At 50.8% G+C, this 20,282-nt stretch overlaps 1 protein-coding gene across 1 annotated transcript in view; it reads left to right on the top strand.

Annotated features, from left to right (window-relative positions):
• Positions 1-1,658: 1,658 nt before the first annotated feature.
• LOC142295878 (BTB/POZ domain-containing protein 9-like) overlaps positions 1,659-20,282 on the top strand; it is a 101,576-nt gene continuing 82,952 nt past the window's right edge. Inside the window, exons 1-6 of the mRNA XM_075338984.1 lie at positions 1,659-1,695; positions 3,069-3,273; positions 6,187-6,550; positions 8,692-8,956; positions 9,872-10,091; positions 10,574-10,693. Of these exons, the coding sequence (XP_075195099.1) occupies positions 3,089-3,273; positions 6,187-6,550; positions 8,692-8,956; positions 9,872-10,091; positions 10,574-10,693 (1,154 nt within the window). The 5' untranslated portion in view covers positions 1,659-1,695; positions 3,069-3,088. The remainder of the gene's footprint in view (positions 1,696-3,068; positions 3,274-6,186; positions 6,551-8,691; positions 8,957-9,871; positions 10,092-10,573; positions 10,694-20,282) is intronic.

The raw sequence follows: 20,282 nt of genomic DNA, 5'->3' as shown, positions 1-20,282 counted from the left end.
GATGGGGGCACCAGGGAGGCGTCTGCAGGGGGTGGGGGAGCACTGGAGCCGCTTTCCGCTGCAGATTACAGGGAATGCCGCTGCAGCGTAACCAGGGCGGGTGATGACGGTCCTGAAGAATAAAAGATGGCGGCCCACCATGCAATGCCACACCGCAGCCCACCAGATAAATGCCCGGTGCGGCAGGTTGCCCGTCTGTGCCTGGCGGAGCATTGCTGCGGAACCTCTTCACACTTCCTTTGTAAGTTTGAATCCCTAAAAAATATTTTTTTTTCATTTTTTCCTCTAAACCCTCCATTACATTTACACTTATATTTTTGTATTTATTTTGTGTCCCCGTCTATCTTTACGCACAGGTCTTTTCTGCAGCCATATGTCACTATTTGATTTGTTTTTATATATACGTAAAAAAGTATTTTTTTTTTAATTTTTGCTTGAATTTTATTGCGTTTGATAAAACCTCGTGGTCTGAGCTCACACGTGTCTTCGTGTTTTCCTGGCGCCTTTTTGAAGACGTTTGTTATTTAAACTGCTGTCACTATGTAACCTACATGTAGCTTATATTGTGATGAAGTCAGAGACATTGAAGCCCGTTGACTTGATCCAATAAAACCACCCTTTTATTATAATGCACTGTCTCATCGACCTGACGTCAGCGCAGAACTTACTGCTATTCTTCCTTCTATATAATGCTGGGTTAGTAATGGGGGTGTCTGACAGACGCCTCTACATTACTAATCTCCGGGATTGATGCCAGCTGTCAATTCACAGCTGATATCAACCCTAAAAATTACCCTGATTGCCACCGCATCAGGGCAATTGGGAAAAGCGCTAACATTGGAGCATCTAATGGATGTGCCACCCCCTGGGCAACTACAGGCTGCAATTTTTAGTCTGGAAAGGGCACAATAATCATGGGCTTCCCCAGCCTGATAATACCGGCCCCCAGCTGCCTGCTTTATCTGCCCTGGTTACAAAAAATAGGGGAGGGGGACCTCACACTATTTTATTTTATGTTGTTTATTTATATATTAGTTAAAGAAGGATAAAAACACCATTTAGTTTACCATGAAAAGTAATAATGGGGGGGAGTGTAAAACATATACGGGGGACATTACAGCTGCAGGACCTCTCTGTAATGTGTTTCTATCCGCTCTATCTTTATATTTCCGTGCGCTGATATATATATATAATATGTATTGGCCATTGATCTCTTTGCTTTCACCACCTCCCTGTTCTTCAATCAACTTTATTGATACCTGATGTTTAGTTTAGATGCACTTTTTTTATTAATCTGTGGATTTTCCACATCTACTCCAAGTCTATGGGGAATTCCGCACTGAAAACTCAGTGAAGCCGCAAGAGATATTGACTTTCTACAGAGGGGAAAACGCTCCACAGGGGAGACAAGAAGCAGCGCGGATGCGAGATTTCTGTTGCTTGTACTATAAAAACGCAGCTACAAAAACGCGAGAACACAGATGGTGCGACCTGTAGTAAATATAGAGCTACACTGCGCATTCGCAGCAGTCTACCGCCCTCTACTGGCTGCGCCCGGCAAGCTATTCAGTGAGGGCAGGAGACGCCAGTAGTAAACATGGCCGCCCGCGCAGCAGCGTACTGACGTCATGGCGCAGGTATACGTTTGGTGGGCGGAGCCCTCTGCGGCGCAGGAAGGAGCTGTCAGTGCGGCCGGTGAGTGGCTCCTCTGTGGTGTTTGTGTCATGTGCGACCCCGGACACCGAGTGTTACATCCCCACATGTGCGGCCCAGAGCGCCGGGTGCGAGACGTGCTGCCCCCTGGTGTCCGGCATGTGTACCACACGGCGCCCTATGGGTGCTCATGTATTGTATACCCCCCTGTGTGCTTTATCAACCCCCCCCTCACCTGTGCGCTCTACCAACCCCCTCCCCTCCACCCCCACCTGTGCGCTCTACCAACCCCCCCTCCACCTCACCTGTGCCCTCCACCCCCACCTGTGCGCTCTACCAACCCCCCTCCACCTCACCTGTGCCCTCCACCCCCACCTGTGCGCTCTACCAACCCCCCCTCCACCCCCAACTGTGCGCTCTACCAACCCCACCTGTGCGCTCTACCAACCCCCCTCCACCCCCAACTGTGCGCTCTACCAACCCCCCCTACACCCCCACCTGTGCGCTCTACCAACCCCCCCCTCCACCCCCACCTGTGCGCTCTACCAACCCCCCCTCCACCCCCACCTGTGCGCTCTACCAACCCCCCCTCCACCTCACCTGTGCGCTCTACCAACCCCCCCTCCACCCCCACCTGTGCGCTCTACCAACCCCCCCTCCACCCCCACCTGTGCGCTCTACCAACCCCCCCTCCACCCCCACCTGTGCGCTCTACCAACCCCCCCTCCACCCCCACCTGTGCGCTCTACCACCCCCCCTCCACCCCCACCTGTGCGCTCTGCCACCCCCCCTCCACCCCCACCTGTGCGCTCTACCACCCCCCCTCCACCCCCACCTGTGCGCTCTACCACCCCCACCTGTGCGCTCTACCACCCCCCTCCACCCCCACCTGTCCGCTCTACCAACCCCCTCCACCCCCACCTGTGCGCTCTACCAACCCCCTCCACGCCCACCTGTGCGCTTAACCACCCCCCCCTACCAACCCGCCTCCACCTGTTTGTTCTACCAACCCCACCCCTTCCGCTGGCGCCGCCTTTGCCCTAGTATCCCCTTCTCCTGGCGCCGGCTCTTCCCTTGTGACCCACCTCCTTGATGCCGGCTTTGCCCTCGTGCCCTGGCTTTGCTCTTGTGCCCCAACGCCGTCTTTGCCCTTGTGCCCCACCTTCCCTGGCGCCATCTCTGTCCTCATGCCCCGGCTTTGCCCTCGTGCCCCACCTCCCCCGGCGCTGGCTTTGCCCTCGTGCCCCACCTCCCCCAGCTTTGACCTAGTGTCCCGCCTCCCGCGGTGCCGGCTTTGCCCTCGTGTCCCGCCTCCCGCGGTGCTGGCTTTGCCCTCGTGTCCCGCCTCCCCCGGCGCCGGCTTTGTCCTTGTGCTCCCCGTCTTCTTTTCATTGCCCGTCCGTTCTTCTTTCCAGGGCTGCAGATTTGCTCCAGGATGAGTAACAGTCACCCCCTGCGCCCGTACTCGGCCATCGGAGAGATCGATCATGTGCACATCCTGTCGGAGCACGTGGGCGCCCTGATCAACGGCGAGGAGTACAGCGACGTCACCTTCGTAGTGGAGAAGATGAGGTTTCCTGCGCACAGGGTGATCCTCGCCGCCCGCTGCCAGTACTTCAGGTATGAATCTCCGCAGAGAGAGGAGCCCTCCATGCACCGGCCGCCGCTGTGCAACCTCTGCACATCGTTCCCAAAAATCATCTCAAATGCACGTTTGTTTTTTTTTGTGTATTTTGGAACAACACAAAAAAGAGAAAAAAGGCAAATGACAAAATTTACACAAAACTTCAAAATGGACACAATTGTTCTCACCCTCGTCTTCAGGCTACGTTCACACACTGCACCTTGTACTGCATTTTTGAGGTCACAATGATGCATCTGTATGCATACATTTCCTTCCCTCAGCAAAGTCAGACATTTTTTTTATTTTGCTGTCCGCACGGTGCCTCTGGTTTTGGCTGCGGTTTTGAAGATGCAGCTCGTCAATTCTTTTTGCGTTTGTCTCCTTCCAGTCAATAAATTTGACTTAAACGCACTCGAAAAATATGGTAAAAACGCGTCACAAACTGCATATTTGTAGTTAAGAAAAGATGCAGTGTGTGAACATAGCCTAATATTGGGTTCCTCGCCCTTTACCCTCTGGAATAAATCCCTTCCATCAGTCGCCTCCTCTCCCCGTCCACAGCTTCTGCCTCCTCTCACCGGGAATCTCAGACTCTTCTGTATAAACGTCTCCAGGTCTCTCATATCCGAAGGCGTCTTCTCTCTCTCCTCTCCTCCCCTCTTCTTCTTTTTCTCTTCTCTTCTCTCCTCTCCCAATTTTCAGATCTCTCCACAGGTGTCAATGGGGTTTAGATCCGGACTCATTGCGGCCTCTTCAGATCTCTCCAGCACACTTTTTCCATTAATTTCTGTTTTGTTTTTTTTTGTTTTTTTTTTTTTTAATATTTGGGGTCATTGTCTTGCAGGAGACCCCTGACCTAGGACGCATCTCCAGGTTTCTGATACTGGTCTTAACATTGCCACCCACAATCCTCTGGTAATCTTCAGATTTCATGATGTCTTGCTCACAGTCACCACACCCAGTGCCAGAGGCAGCAAAACATCTCTGACCTCCACCATGTGTGACTGTAGGTGCTGTTTTTTATTTTGTAGCCTCATTCCATTTTCAGTAAACAGTGGAATGATGCACTTTACCTAAAAGATCTATCCTGGTCTCATCTGTCTACAAGACGAGAATCCAGAAGGATTTTGGTTACTCATGTACATTTTGGGATTTTTTCCTGTCTGTGTCAGCAGTGGGGTCCTCCGGGGTCTCCTCCATAGTTTTTCATGTCATTCAGATGTGGACGGATAGTTCTTGCTGACACTGATGCCCCTGAGCTGCAGGATGGTTTGAATTTCTTTGACACTTGATTGGGGCTTATCCACCGTCCGGACTATCCTGTTACAACCAGTTACAATCAGTTTTTTTCTGCCGTCCAGGGAGATTAGCTACAGTGCCAGGGGTTGTAAACTTATGGCTTATGTTGCGCACTGTGGACAAAAATACATCAAGATCTCTGGAGATGGACTTGTAACCTTAAGTGTTATGATTCAGGGACCGAGGAGGATCAAAAAATGCGGAATCCCAACTAGTAACTGAGTGGCTGGAACCTTAACTGACTGCAGACCTAATCCTGACACAACTAGAAGTAGCCGTGGGACGAGCCTACGATGACCTGGTCGTCTCGACACAGCCGAAGAAATGAATATTCTAACAGAGATATAAGAAAAGCTAATCTGCCTCGGAGCACTCCCCAAAGCTATAGATAACCCCTCACATGTAAAAACTACGGTGATATTGGAAAACACAATAGAAAGCTAGAAAACAGATTCAGCAAAGATGAGGCCCAAACTATCTTTATAGGAAAGGATAGGAAGGAGCACTATCTGCAGCCGTAAAAACCCTAATATACACCAGCACTTCTGATATGGAAAAATCCGGAGGTCACAACCTCTCCCCCACTGTATCAGCACTCTAATGTTACTGGGATCCAAAAACACTAATACAGATGAGGGACTGAATTAATGGCAAGCATGACAAAACATACCTTGCAGACTCATGGAGCTAAGTATACAGACACTCCCAGCAGGGAATGATCCCATTCCACCAAGAACTCCACACAGGCAAAATAGGAATCAAGCATTAGTAACAAAGCAGACAAAACAATAATAAAGTGGAAACAATAAGCAGAGGTACAAAGACCACTTATCTGAGAGGAGTTCTGGTAGAGAGCAGGGCTGGATTCCGGAAGTCCTTAACACACAGGAAATCAATTGAGCACTGGCAAGTAACAAGAGAAAACTACTCAGTTATATAGTCCCAATCTGACCCAGATTGCCATTCCTCCACAGGTGTGTGGCTCTCATTCTACAAGTCAACTGCACCGCCAGCACTCACCACAAGAGGGAGCCCCAAACTGGAAAACGTATTCACAACACTTAACATTGTTGATATTTTTTGCCAATTTTGGTTCTCCAGTCCTCAGACCGTTCTCTTCTCTTTCTGTTCTCCATGCTTAGTGCGACACACACAGACACACAATGCAAATACTGAATCAACTTCTCACCTTTTTATCTGGTTTTGGGTGTGATTTCTTATTGCCCACACCTGTTACTTGCCACAGATGATTTTGAACGAGCATCACATGCTCATTACAAAGTTGTACATCCACAATTGTGGAAAGGTGCCAACAACTTTGTCCTGCCTTTTTTGGGTGTTTTGAGTGAAATTTTGTCCAATTTGCCATTTTTTTCCCTCTTTTTTTGTGTTTTTTCAATTTTTTACACAAAGGAAATAAACCTGTGTATAACAATGTGTGATTGCAATAATTAACAAGGAGAAATACTTAATTTTCTGGAACAATTTCAAGGGTGCCAACACATTAAGCCATGACTGTATATGTGTGTGCATATACAGTATATATATATGGGGCGGCTGTCTGTGTGATATATATACTCACATATATCGCGGTATATCACACTACACAGGGCGCTGCTATACGGAGGGATGAGAGAGTCTCGCCCGGAGGCAGAGATCACGCTGCAGGACACCAGCCCCGAGGCGTTCTCCATGCTGATGAAGTACATGTACACGGGCCGGGCCAGCCTGCGGGATGAGCGGGAGGAGGTGCTGCTGGACTTCCTCAGCCTCGCGCACAAGTATGGCTTCCCCGAGCTGGAGGACTCCACGTCCGAGTACCTGTGCACCATCCTGAAGATCCAGAACGTGTGCATGATCTACGACGTGGCCAGCCTGTACTCGCTGTCCAAGCTCTGCTCCACCTGCTGTACGTTCATGGACCGGAACGCGCAGGACGTCCTCGCCAGTGACGGCTTCCTGACCCTGTCCAAGGTGCTGACCCCTGGTAACACCCATCACTGTATGTCGTACATCCCCGCAGGTTCCAGACTATACACTGGGCATCACGTGCGGGGTTCCAGATTACACGGGGGGAAAATGTAACAGGATTTTAGTTTGACATATCACTGGGGGGTTCTGGAGCATATGTTGTACATCACTGCAGGGTTCTAATTAATGAGTCATATATCACTGCGGGGGTTCTAGATTAAATGCAGTTTCCTACTGACTGTTGATGCTTCCCTTGTGTGCCCCTGTAATCGCTCTGTACACAGGTGCGGTATGATGTGAGCCCCTTGTTTGTCCCCTGTAATCGCTCTGTACACAGGTGCGGTATGATGTGAGCCCCTTGTGCGTTGCCTGTAATCGCTCTGCCCACAGGTGCGGTATGATGTGAGCCCCTTGTGTGTCCCCTGTAATCGCTCTGTACACAGGTGCGGTATGACGTGAGCCCCTTGTGTGCCCCTGTAATCGCTCTATACACAGGTGCGTTATGATGTGAGCCCCTTGTGTGCCCCTGTAATCGCTCTGTACACAGGTGCGGTATCATGTGAGCCCCTTGTGTGTTGCCTGTAATCGCTCTGCCCACAGGTGCGGTATGATGTGAGCCCCTTGTGTGTCCCCTGTATTCGCTCTGTACACAGGTGCGGTATGACGTGAGCCCCTTGTGTGCCACTGTAATCGTTCTGTACACAGGTGCGGTATGATGTGAGCCCCTTGTGTGCCCCTGTAATCGCTCTGTACACAGGTGCGGTATGATGTGAGCCCCTTGTGTGCCCCTGTAATTGCTCTGTACACAGGTTCGGTATGATGTGAGCCCCTTGTGTGCCCCTGTAATCGCTCTGTACACAGGTGCGGTATGACCTGAGCCCCTTGTGTGCCCCTGTAATCGCTCTGTACACAGGTGCGGTATGATGTGAGCCCCTTGTGTGCCCCTGTAATCGCTCTGTACACAGGTTCGGTATGACGTGAGCCCCTTGTGTGCCCCTGTAATCGCTCTGTACACAGGTGCGGTATGATGTGAGCCCCTTGTGTGCCCCTGTAATCGCTTTGTACACAGGTGCAGTATGATGTGAGCCCCTTGTGTGCCCCAGTAATCGCTCTCTACACAGGTGCGGTATGATGTGAGCCCCTTGTTTGTCCCCTGTAATCGCTCTGTACACAGGTGCGGTATGATGTGAGCCCCTTTTGTGCCCCTGTAATCGCTCTGTACACAGGTGCGGTATGACGTGAGCCCCTTGTGTTCCCCTGTAATTGCTTTGTACACAGGTGCGGTATGATGTGTGCCCCTGTAATCGCTTTGTACTCAGGTGCGGTATGATGTGAGCCCCTTGTGTGTTGCCTGTAATCGCTCTGCCCACAGGTTCGGTATGATGTGAGCCCCTTGTGTGCCCCTGTAATCGCTCTGTACAGAGGTGCGGTATGACGTGAGCCCCTTGTGTGCCCCTGTAATCGCTTTGTACACAGGTTCGGTATGATGTGAGCCCCTTGTGTGCCCCTGTAATCGCTTTGTACACAGGTTCGGTATGATGTGAGCCCCTTGTGTGCCCCTGTAATCGCTCTGTACAGAGGTGCGGTATGACGTGAGCCCCTTGTGTGCCCCTGTAATCGCTTTGTACACAGGTTCGGTATGATGTGAGCCCCTTGTGTGCCCCTGTAATCGCTTTGTACACAGGTTCGGTATGATGTGAGCCCCTTGTGTGCCCCAGTAATCGCTCTCTACACAGGTGCGGTATGACGTGAGCCCCTTGTGTGCCCCTGTAATCGCTTTGTACACAGGTTCGGTAAGATGTGAGCCCCTTGTGTGCCCCTGTAATCGCTTTGTACACAGGTGCGGTATGATGTGAGCCCCTTGTGTGTTGCCTGTAATCGCTCTGCCCACAGGTTCGGTATGATGTGAGCCCCTTGTGTGCCCCTGTAATCGCTTTGTACACAGGTGCGGTATGATGTGAGCCCCTTGTGTGCCCCTGTAATCGTATGATGTGAGCTCCTTGTGTGCCCCTGTAATCGCTCTGTACACAGGTGCGGTATAATGTGAGCCCCTTGTGTGCCCCTGTATTCGCTCTGTACACAGGTGCGGTATGATGTGAGCCCCTTGTGTACCCCTGTAATCGCTCTGCCCGCTCTCTTCACAGGCCGCGCTCCTGGATATTGTGCGGAGAGACTCGTTCGCGGCCCCGGAGAAGGACGTGTTCCAGTCTCTGATGCGCTGGTGCAGACACAACACGAAGGAGAATCACACGGAGATCATGGCCGCCGTGCGCCTCCCGCTCATGAGCCTGACGGAGCTGCTGAACGTGGTCCGTCCGTCTGCGCTGCTCACCCCCGACTCCATCCTGGACGCCATAAAAGTGCGATCCGAGAGCCGCGACATGGACCTGAACTACCGAGGGATGCTAAGTACGAGGCCGCTGCCGCAAGACGTTACTTCCCCGTGTGCAGCGCCACATAACCCATGTGCCTGTGTTATACTGTGCTCACATCCAGAGCTGCAGCCACAATACAGTGTCAGTGTCAAGACAGAATTTCTATCCTCCAGTCACATCCAGAGCTGCATCTTTTATCTCACGCTCCAATCATATCCAGTGTCACATTCACAGCTGCGATCATAAGTATCCACATATTGTATCCACAGCCTCAGAGCTGCATTCACACAGGTAATACTCCAGTCACACATTAGGCTATGTGCCCACGCTGCGGATTTACCGCGGATTTTGCGCGGATTTTGCCGCGGATTTCCCGAAAATCTGCAGCAGCGGCACTTCCAAGCCATTTCAATGGCATTTTGGAAATGCTGTGTCCATGCTGCGGATTTTTCCGCTGCGGATTTGCCGCGGATTTTGATCCGGAAAAATCTACAGCATGTCAATTATTTGGTGCAGATTTGGTCTGGATTTTTGTTTTTGAATGGGGGAAAAAAAAAAAAATGAAATCCGCATCAAAATCCGCGGCAAATCCGCGGTAAATTCGCGGCGCAAATCCGCGGGTGCGGATTTGCCGCGAAAGTCGCGGATTTTCAGGCAGAAAAATCCGCAGGGACATTCTACCGTGGACACATAGCCTAATGCTGCAGCTAGAATTGTCACCTCCAGAGCTGCATTTATAGTTCAGCTATATAACCAAAATGTTCTGCCATGTGTGATGAGAGCTGTAGGGCAGCACCCAAGGTGTGAGCGCAGCTCTAGATGTGACGAGGTTCGCGCGATTCCAGGGAGCCCCCCTTTAGGATGGTACGTTTACCCCCAGCCCCCTGACGTGGTGTTTTATAACGTTCTGCACCTTTTATTATGCATTTTGTCCTCTCCCCTCCCCCAGTCCCGGAGGAGAACATTGCCACCATGAAGTACGGAGCGCAGGTGGTGAAGGGGGAGCTGAAGTCGGCTCTGCTGGACGGCGACACTCAGAACTACGACTTGGATCACGGCTTTTCTCGGCACCCGATCGAGGATGATTGTCGCTCCGGCCTGGAAGTGAAGCTGGGGCAGCCGTCCATCATCAACCACATCCGCCTGCTCCTCTGGGATCGCGACAGCCGGTACGTACATTACAAGGGCCCCCCTCTGCCCCTTTCGGCCCCCCCCCCCTTCTGCCCCTTTCGGCGGCCCCCCCCCTTCTGCCCCTTTCAGCGGCCCCCCCCCTTCTGCCCCTTTCGGTGGCCCCCCCCCTTCTGCCCCTTTTGGCGCCCCCCCTCTGCCCCTTTTGGCGCCCCCCCCTCTGTCCCGCCCCTTTCGGGCGCCCCCCCCCCCCCCCTCTGCCCCTTTTGGCGGACCCCCTCTGTCTCGTCGGCTCACTCTGCAATCCCTGAGCATATCCTTGCTATGGCTCCTCGCTGATGTGGATGATTGCAGGTAACAATAGAACTTTTTGTCCCCCGTCCATAAATGCAATGCTAGTCCATCAGTAAAGACTGACACGAGGAGGACAGTAACAGAAAGTGCTCCCCGGGATGTATAGGGGGCGAGGGAAATAGCCACGTATTTGGATGTCAGAGCCGTGATTCCCGTGTATTGTTCGCAGGTCGTATTCCTACTACATTGAGGTCTCCATGGATGAGCTGGACTGGATCCGAGTCATCGACCACTCGCAGTTCTACTGTCGGTCCTGGCAGAAGCTATATTTCCCGGCTCGGGTGTGCAGGTATGTGCGGCTCGGGTGTGCGGGTATGTGCGGCTCGGGTGCGCGGGTACGTGCAGCTCGGGTGCGCGGGTACGTGCGGCTCGGGTGCGCAGATACGTGCGGCTCGGGTGCGCAGATACGTGCGGCTCGGGTGCGCGGGTACGTGCAGCTCGGGTGCGCGGGTCCGTGCGGCTCGGGTGCGCGGGTCCGTGCGGCTCGGGTGCGCAGGTCCGTGCGGCTCGGGTGCGCAGGTCCGTGCGGCTCGGGTGTGCAGGTACGTGCGGCTCGGGTGCGCAGGTCCGTGCGGCTCGAGTGCGCAGGTCCGTGCGGCTCGGGTGCGCGGCTCTGGGGCCTGTGCATGAAATAATGTATGATACACAGAGCAACGCTGCCTATAATCTGTTCTCAGACACAGACGGGGCCGATACAGAAAGGGTTTATTTCTGGTGTAAAACACTGTGAAAAGTCGCAATATTTGGGCCACGTGAAGGTGCAGAAATGTGGCATCTATTGTCATTCTCAGAGCAGTCCTGGATAACAGCCAAAATGGAATAATATTTCTGGTGAGGAACATAACCCGTGTAAGATGCACCAGATTCATTAATGGCTCTTCTGTGTTCGCCACGTCACTTCATTAAAACTGGGGAGTACTGTCACGGGTGTGTCACGGGTGTGTCAGTACATGTGGTTTCTGGCCATAGAAGGTCACAGTGTTTGGCTGCGCAGATGCTCCATGACTTTCCATTGTTCCTGCTGTCAGTATTCATTGGTATAGGTAGCTTTCCTGCTGGATTCATCTCTTCCCCTTTAGGACCCAGCGGAGCTCTCCTTCCATCCAGCTGCTGATCATCAGTATTCTCCATGTGCTTAAATATCCCCATATTCTGGATTCTGCAGGTTCCGCCGGAGCACATCATTGCTCCCTCAGACCGGTTTGCTGGGGTAGTGACATTTTTTTCTCTTTTAGGAGACTTGTAAACTGTACTTTAAGCTTCGGCCTTACTCCTCTGTAGATGAGGAGCCGCGGTGGGGATTATGGGGATTGTGATCTCACTGTTGTAGGGGGATCCACATTCCTCGGCTTTCTCGGTGCCACATGGCTCCGTAGCCTCCGGTCGGTGGATTTTTTGGGACTTTGGGTCTCATCTCTGATGATCCTGACCGAGTCTCCTTGGCTGACTCCAGGCTGCGTCGCCTCCAGCAGGTATCAGTCAGCGGAGACTTATTGCTCAGAATTTCGTAGACGGGAACTGACACTAAATGGAAGGACCCGGCGCTCAGAAGACAATTCTGTCAGGGCCTTTCAAAGAAATTGAAAGATGCCTTGATGATTTACGAAACCCCTGAGTCTTTGTGGCCGCCATGTCCTTGGCTGTGTGTGTGGACAGACGCCTCCGAGATAGACTGGTTACACCATTCCCCCTGGAGACCCATTATCGGGGGGGGTGGGGGGTTGATCTGGCGGATGAACCATCACTCATGGGTTTGGAGGAGCCTATACAACTAGGGGGAGCCATTACTTTGCAAGTTCTCACTAAAATCTGCAAAAGGAGGTGGTGTGTTGTTTTTTTTTGGAAAGAGGGTCATTTTATTGGAATCTGCCCCTCAATTCTTAGGCAAAAAGGAACATCTGGAACCTTGGTGGTGTGAGGATGGACAATCAGAGTGTATGTTTGTTTTCCACATGTAATTCTTGCTTTGTCCTGACAGCAGAGGTGGTGCTAGAGAGCAGGACTGAGAGGGTTTGTGTTCATGGACAGTGGAGCAGGAGTCAGCATGGTGGATGCTCTGTAAGATCTCATGGGCTTATGTGCCGTGCGTGGCTAACCCCCATCTCCATCTACGCCATTGACTCCGCTCCGCTTGCTCAGGGATGCCTGACACAGATGGTACACAGTATAAGACTGAGGGTAGGACCCTGCATTATGGAGTAATTTCCTATGTCCTGGAGGGTCTTCCCACTCCCACTGTACTGGGTCTACCTTGGTTGGTGAAGCATAATCCAGTAGTGGATTGGCAATCCTGGGAAATTATGGAGTGGGGAAATTACTGTCTTGATAATGGTCTGAACACTCCTCTCTCTGTGCGATCTCTATGGAGACCTTACCTGTATTTTTGTCTGGGTTTGAGGATGTATTTTTGGAGGGGGGGTGTCAGGATTTGTCTCCCCATCGTGTATACGACTGTCCCATTAATCTGCTTCCGGGAACAAAACTTCCCAAGTCCAGACTGCATAAACTTTCCGGGCCAGAGACAAGCCATGAAAGATTACATTACTGAGGGTCTGGAGAAGGGACATATTACATATTACCATGGTGGCAGGGTTCTTCTTCGTTAGGAAGAAAGACGGGGGGGGGGGGGGGGGGGGGGCGGGGTCTCCGCCCTTGGTTGTATTTTCGGAAATTGAATCAGATTACAGTCAAAGAACCCATCCCTCTGATTCCAGATTTATTCAACCAGATTGTGGGAGCTAAGTGGTTAATTTAGATTGTGAGCCCCAATGGGGACAGTGTTGCCAATGTATGTAAAGCGCTGCGGAATTAATAGCGCTATATAAGTGAGTAAATATTATTATTATTGTTATTATTATTAATATTATTCTCCAAGTTGGACTTATGGGGGGCTACAATCTGGTTAGAATCTTAGAGGGGGGTGAATGGAAAACGGCTTTCCATACACCTGAGGGGCATTGTGAAGGTCAGGTCATGCTGTTTGACCTCACTAATGGCCGCGCCGGTTTCCAGCATTTTGTGAATATTTGTCAGCGTTTGGCGGCAGGTTTGTGGTGGGTTATTTGGACAATATCTTGATCTGCTCCCCTGATCTGGAGACTCATCAGATACATAGTAAACAGGTATTACAGATTTTAAGGGATAACAAACTTTACGCCAAACTGGAGAAGTGTGTTGGTGCAATTTTTGGGGTACTATTGTCGTCTTCAGGTTTTCGGATGGATCCAGAGAAGGTCTGTGCTGTACTGATTGGGATCATCCAGAAAACCTGAAAGCGTTATTGGACTTTCTAGGATTTACCAATTTTTTTACTGGAAATGTATTCAAAATTATCCAGTAATTGTAAAGCCTCTCACTGACATGACTAAGGGTCGGATTTCTCTAAATGGTCGCATTCTGGGCTTTTTCCTCTTTAAAAGAATGTTTTTTTCTCAGCACCTGTACACACTCAGCCTGATGTTTCACAGCCTTTTATCGTGGAGTTTGATGCATCTGAGGTGGGGGTGGGGGCTGTGTTGTCACAGGGTTCGTCTTCTGTTAAATTATTCTTTTCTTAAAAATTGTCCTTAGCCGAGAGAGACTATGATGTTGGTAACAGAGAACTCTTGGAAATTAAGTTGGCTTTCGAGGAATGGCGCTATTGGCTGGAGGCGGCAGTTCATCCCATTACGGTAATCACAGACCATAAAAAGCTGTTGAATTTGGACTCTGCCAATCGTCTCAATCCCAGGCAGGATGGTCTTTATTTTTTACCAGATTTAATTTTACTGTCCCTGTCCAGAGATTAAGATCATCAAAGCAAATACATTATCCCGGAGCTTCCCTGGTGGTAGTGATCATGTGAACCCGGTGCCAATTTTGCAGAAGAGGGTGGTCGTCTCGGCCTTGTGCCCAGACCTGGAGGGGGAGGTGTTGGAGGCTTAGGGGGACGCCCCGGCCTCCTGCCCCTCAGGGAGGATGTTTGTGCCACCCCATAAATGAATGGGTGAACATCACAACTCTGTACTTGCGGGTCATCCAGGCAGTAACGCAACCCTGGACCTCATTTTAGTAGCCGAGGTTGCATCGGAATGCGGTTAACTATGTGCCTGCTTGCAATATTTGGGCACTTTCCAAGGTTACGTATGCTCGTCCATCAGGACCTCTCCTGCCATTGGCTATCCCGAATAGACCATGGAGGCCTCTATCCAGGGACTTCGTTACTGCCCTGCCTTTGTCTTCTGTGGTGTTAGTGGTGGTGGATATTTTCAATAAGATGACGCATTTCATCACGTTACCGAAACCTCCGAATGCCACGACTCAGTGTTCATCAATGAGATCGTGAGGCTTCCCGGGGATCCTTCCCATGTGGTCTCAGATCGGGGAATACAGATTGTCTCCAAATTTTGGAAAGCGTTTTGTGCCTAGGTTTATTGGTCCCTATAAGATAACCTCCATCATTAACCCAGTAGCATATTGCACAGGTTTCTGCTCGAAAAGTGTGTGGAACCCCTGGAGCAATGCCCCCGCCACCGGCTGCAATCACGGTTGATGGTAATTTGGAGTTTCAAGTAACTAAAATTGTTGACTCTCATTTTGTACATTGTTCCCTTGAATACTTGGTGCACTGGAGGGGCTATAGACCAGAGGAGAGGATGGGGGTCCCAGCATCGGATGTGACTGCCACAAGATCGGCTCATTCATTTCATGCTGCCCATCCAGATAGGCCTGGTCCTGAGTGTCCGGAGAAGGGGGGTGCTGTCCATGGGTGTGTCATTGGTGATATACAGTTATGTGGTTTCTGGCAGTAGAAGGTCACAGCGTTTGGCTGCACAGATGCTCCCTCACTTTCTATTGTTCCTGCTGTCAGTATTTATTATATTCGGTAGCTTTACTGCTGGATTTTCATCTCTTCTCCTTTAAGATCCAGCAGAACCCTCCACCCGAACAGCTGCTGATTATCAGTATTTCCCTTGTGATTAAATTCTCCCATCTTCTCTGGACTGGTGCTGGTGATATTATTCAGCTCATTCTAGCTCTGGTTGCAAGCTGGTGGCTTGTTCTCCTCTGTGGTATTGTTGCTGACCTTCTACCTGAGTCATCTGTAGATAAGTAGTTCATGCTTTTCCCCCGTGTGTCCTCCTTGTGTCTTCTATAGTGTTTAGTGGGGTTGATGAAGAGCTCATCCCTCCCGTTCCCTATTTAGGGTCCAGCACTAGGGTCATCTTAGGATCAGGTATCCGGCTCAGTGCATAGGTGCGGAACCTATTTAGTGTGGTGAGGGACCCCAGGGACTGGCAGTAGGTTTGGTCAGGGGTCACCATCTGTCCCTTTCCTTAGACAAAGGGTTTCCCTTCCGTTTCGCCGTTCACTTGGTACTTCCCCGTACCTAGTGTGACAAGTACAATGCCAGTCTTACTGAATCGTGGCCATCACTGAGTACATAATTACTTATCCTGTATTAGGCCCTGTGCCCACGGGAGCTTGCTCCTGCGGATTTTGCTGCGGAAAACCTGCGGATTTATCTGGATTTTCTAGATAAATCTGCAGGTTTCAGCAAGTACAGACACTCCCCATGGTACCCTATGGGACATGGGGAGTGCGGTGTCCATGCTGCAGTATGTGCGGCTGCAGAATATTCTGCGGATGTCCCGCGCATAACTGCATGTCAATTATTCCTGCGGATTTACCTGCGGAAATCCCAGCCCTCCACTATGGAGATAGAGGCTTACCTGCCTTACGGGGTTTGTTTTCCAGACTTTCCTATGCTCTTGTTTATGTCGGGATTATTTCTAGCTCTTTTCACTGGATTATTTTGGGATTATTTATTTCTCACTCTTTGCTCTGGTTTATGTTGGGATTATTTCTAGTTGGTCTGAATTATGTTGGGATTATTTTTAGCTCTCTCCTCTGGATTATGTTGGGATTATTTCTAGCTCTCTCCTCTGGATTATTTTGGAATTATTTTTTGCTCTGTCCTCTGCATTATGTTGGGATTATTTCTAGCTCTTTCCTCTGGTTTATGTTTGGATTATTTCTAGCTCTCTTTTCTGGATTATGTTGGGATTGTTTCTATTTCTTTCCTCTGGATTATGTTGGGATTATTTCTAGCTCTCTCCTCTGGATTATGTTGGGATTATTTTTAGCTCTCTCCTCTGGATTATGTTGGGATTATTTCTAGCTCTCTCCTCTGGATTATTTTGGAATTATTTCTTGCTCTGTCCTCTGCATTATGTTGGGATTATTTCTAGCTCTTTCCTCTGGTTTATGTTTGGATTATTTCTAGCTCTCTTTTCTGGATTATGTTGGGATTGTTTCTATTTCTTTCCTCTGGATTATGTTGGGATTATTTCTAGCTCTCTCCTCTGGATTATGTTGGGATTATTTCTAGCTCTTTCCTCTGGATTATGTTGGGATTATTTCTAGCTCTGTCCTCTGGATTATGTTGGGGTTATTTTTAGCTCTGTCCTCTGGATTATGTTGGGATTGTTTCTATTTCTTTCCTCTGGATTATGTTGGGATTATTTCTAGCTCTCTCCTCTGGATGATGTTGGGATTATTTCTAGCTTTTTCCTCTGGATTATGTTGGGATTATTTCTAGCTCTGTCCTCTGGATTATGTTGGGATTATTTCTAGTTCTTTCCCCTGCCCAGTCCTCGGGTTTCTCCTGTTCTCGCTGGAGGGTCTGCTCTGCCGTTTGCTTGTTTCCTGTGATTTCCTTCATTATAAGGCTATGTGCCCACGCTGCGGAAAATGCGCGGATTTTCCAGAAATCTGCAGCACAGCTACACCCCAGCCACTTCTATGGCATTTGGGAAATGCGGTGCCCATGCTGGGGATTTTTCCGCAGCAGAAATCGTGCGGATTTTCGTGCGGAAAAATCTGCAGCATGTCAATTATTGTTGCGGATTTTCGTGCTGATTTTGCCTATTTAATTGAATTAAAAAAAAAATCGCAAAATCCGCGTCAAATCCGCACCTATGAAAAGGTGCGGATTCCGGGGGAAAGCTGCGGATTTTGATGCAGAAAAATCCGCAGATACAGAGTCCCGTGGGCACAGCCTTAGGCTATGTGCCCACGCTGCGGATTTTGCGTGGATTTTGCCGCGGATTTACCGCGGATTTTCCGAAAATCTGCAGCAGCGGCACTTCCAAGCCATTTCAATGGCATTTTGGAAATGCTGTGTCCATGCTGCGGATTTTTCCGCGGCGGATTTGCCGCGGATTTTGATCCGGAAAAATCTGCAGCATGTCAATTATTGTTGCGGATTTTGGTGCGGATTTTGGGTATAGAATGGGGGAAAAAAAAAAAAAATTTGCATCAAAATCCGCGGCAAACTTGCGGTAATCCGCGGTAAATCCGCGGCAAAAATAAGGTGCGGATTTGCCGCGAAAGTCGCGGATTTTCATGCAGAAAAATCCGCAGGTACATTCTACCGTGGACACATAGCCTTAGAAGCGTCTTGTTGTGTGAACGGTCTCCAGTAATTGGTCTGTAGCCTGTGATGGCAGCTGCAGGCTGCAGAGCGGCCACTGGGGGGCAGTCTTGTGCGGTCCTCGGCCGCTCGCTGCTGTCACTGATATTTGCTTTTCTGGTTTTATAGATAAAGGAGTAGAATAGAGAGGAGCAGACCCCAGAGGAGCGGACCCCGCGCTGTCAGCCGGGACACTGTACCTTATCTGTGGCAGCTGTCACCAGGCTGTCCCTGTGTAAACTGCATCTCCTACCTCGTGTGCAGCCCCCAACCTGTTAATAAGCCGCCAGCTCCCCCACATATCCAGAAAACCCCTCCTGTAACCATCCTGCAGAGGACGTCATCCAAGTCAAGGAGGACGGTGAAGGTGGAGACCGGTGGCTCCATGCACAGAGCAGCGGCTCCCGTCTGACCACACCGCCGCTGTGCACAGACCAGAGGCTCCCATCTGACCACACCGCCACCGTGCACAGACCAGAGGCTCCCGTCTGACCGCACCGCCGCTGTGCACAGACCAGAGGCTCCTGTCTGACCGCACCGCCGCTGTGCACAGACCAGAGGCTCCCGTCTGACCGCACCGCCGCTGTGCACAAACCAGAGGCTCCCGTCTGACCGCACTGCCACCGTGCACAGACCAGAGGCTCCCGTCTGACCGCACCGCCGCCGTGCACAGACCAAGGCTCCCGTCTGACCGCACCGCCACCGTGCACAGACCAGAGGCTCCCGTCTGACCGCACCGCCGCTGTGCACAGACCAGAGGCTCCCATCTGACCACACCGCCACCGTGCACAGACCAGAGGCTCCCGTCTGACCGCACCGCCGCCGTGCACAGACCAGAGGCTCCCGTCTGACCGCACCGCCGCTGTGCACAAACCAGAGGCTCCCGTCTGACCGCACCGCCGCTGTGCACAGACCAGAGGCTCCCGTCTGACCACACCGCCACCGTGCACAGACCAGAGGCTCCTGTCTGACCACACCGCCACCGTGCACAGACCAGAGGCTCCCGTCTGACCACACCGCCACCGTGCACAGACCAGAGGCTCCCGTCTGATCGCACCGCCGCTGTGCACAGACCAGAGGCTCCCGTCTGATCGCACCGCCGCTGTGCACAGACCAGAGGCTCCCGTCTGACCGCACCGCCTCTGATCACCAAATGCTGTGGAAGAGAATGGGACAGGTTTTTGAGATATATGGGCGCTTAGGAGCAGGATGGAGGAGCGCTGCACATGAGCACTTAAAGATAGAAGATGTAGTTCATACAGGGAAAACTTGGTGACAGGTTCCCTTAAACTCATAATAAACTCTTACAGCAGTATTATATGAGGAGCGTAGCTGTGTTTACAGGAGGAGGTCATGATGGGTGTAGCCATATATAGCTTTAATATACTCCAGAGCTGCACTCACTATTCTGCTGGTGCAGTCACTGTGTACATACATTACATTACTGATCCTGAGTTACCTCCTGTATTCTACTCCAGAGCTGCACTCACTATTCTGCTGGTGCAGTCACTGTGTACATACATTACATTACTGATCCTGAGATACCTCCTGTATTATACTCCAGAGCTGCACTCACTATTCTGCTGGGGCAGTCACTGTGTACATACATTACATTACTGATCCTGAGTTACCGCCTGTATTATACTCCAGAGCTGCACTCACTATTCTGCTGGTGCAGTCACTGTGTACATACATTACATTACATTACTGATCCTGAGTTACCTCCTGTATTATACTCCAGAGCTGCACTCACTATTCTGCTGGCAGTCACTGTGTACATACATTACATTACTAATCCTGAGTTATCTCCTGTATTATACTCCAGAGCTGCACTCACTATTCTGCTGGTGCAGTCACTGTATACATACATTACATTACTGATCCTGAGCTACCTCCTGTATTCTACTCCAGAGCTGCACTCACTATTCTGCTGGTGCAGTCACTGTGCACATACATTACTGGTCCTGAGTTACCTCCTGTATTATACTCCAGAGCTGCACTCACTATTCTGCTGGTGCAGTCACTGTGGGTACATAGTTTACATTACTCCTCCTGTATTTTTCTCCGGAGCTGCGGTCACTATTCTGCTGGTGGATTTTGTTGATTGTTACACATTGTGGAGCCGTCTTCGTCATGCAGGTTTTGGTGCAGGAGCCGGGGGTCCGCTTGGTGTCCTCCTCCTCCTTCGCTATCTCTCCGCTTTCTTTGTTATTGCTCTGTTCACGGCTGCGTTGGGACTTGCGGAGCTGAACTCGAGATGATCCACCGGCGGTTCTGAGATCCTGGGATTAATTCCGCCGGCCATATCTTTTTCTTTCCTCTGCCTGCGGCGGGGGAGGGGCGGGGGGTCCGGCGTTTCTTACCTCGGGTCAGTTCAGGTAATTGTTCTTTTCTGTGAGGGGTTTGGCGGATTTTTCGTTATTTC

Source organism: Anomaloglossus baeobatrachus, chromosome 3, assembly GCF_048569485.1.
Source record: "Anomaloglossus baeobatrachus isolate aAnoBae1 chromosome 3, aAnoBae1.hap1, whole genome shotgun sequence".
NCBI classification, from domain to species: Eukaryota; Metazoa; Chordata; class Amphibia; order Anura; family Aromobatidae; genus Anomaloglossus; species Anomaloglossus baeobatrachus.
The sequence above is the reverse complement of the archived record's forward strand: the minus strand, read 5'-3'. Positions and strand labels throughout refer to the sequence as shown.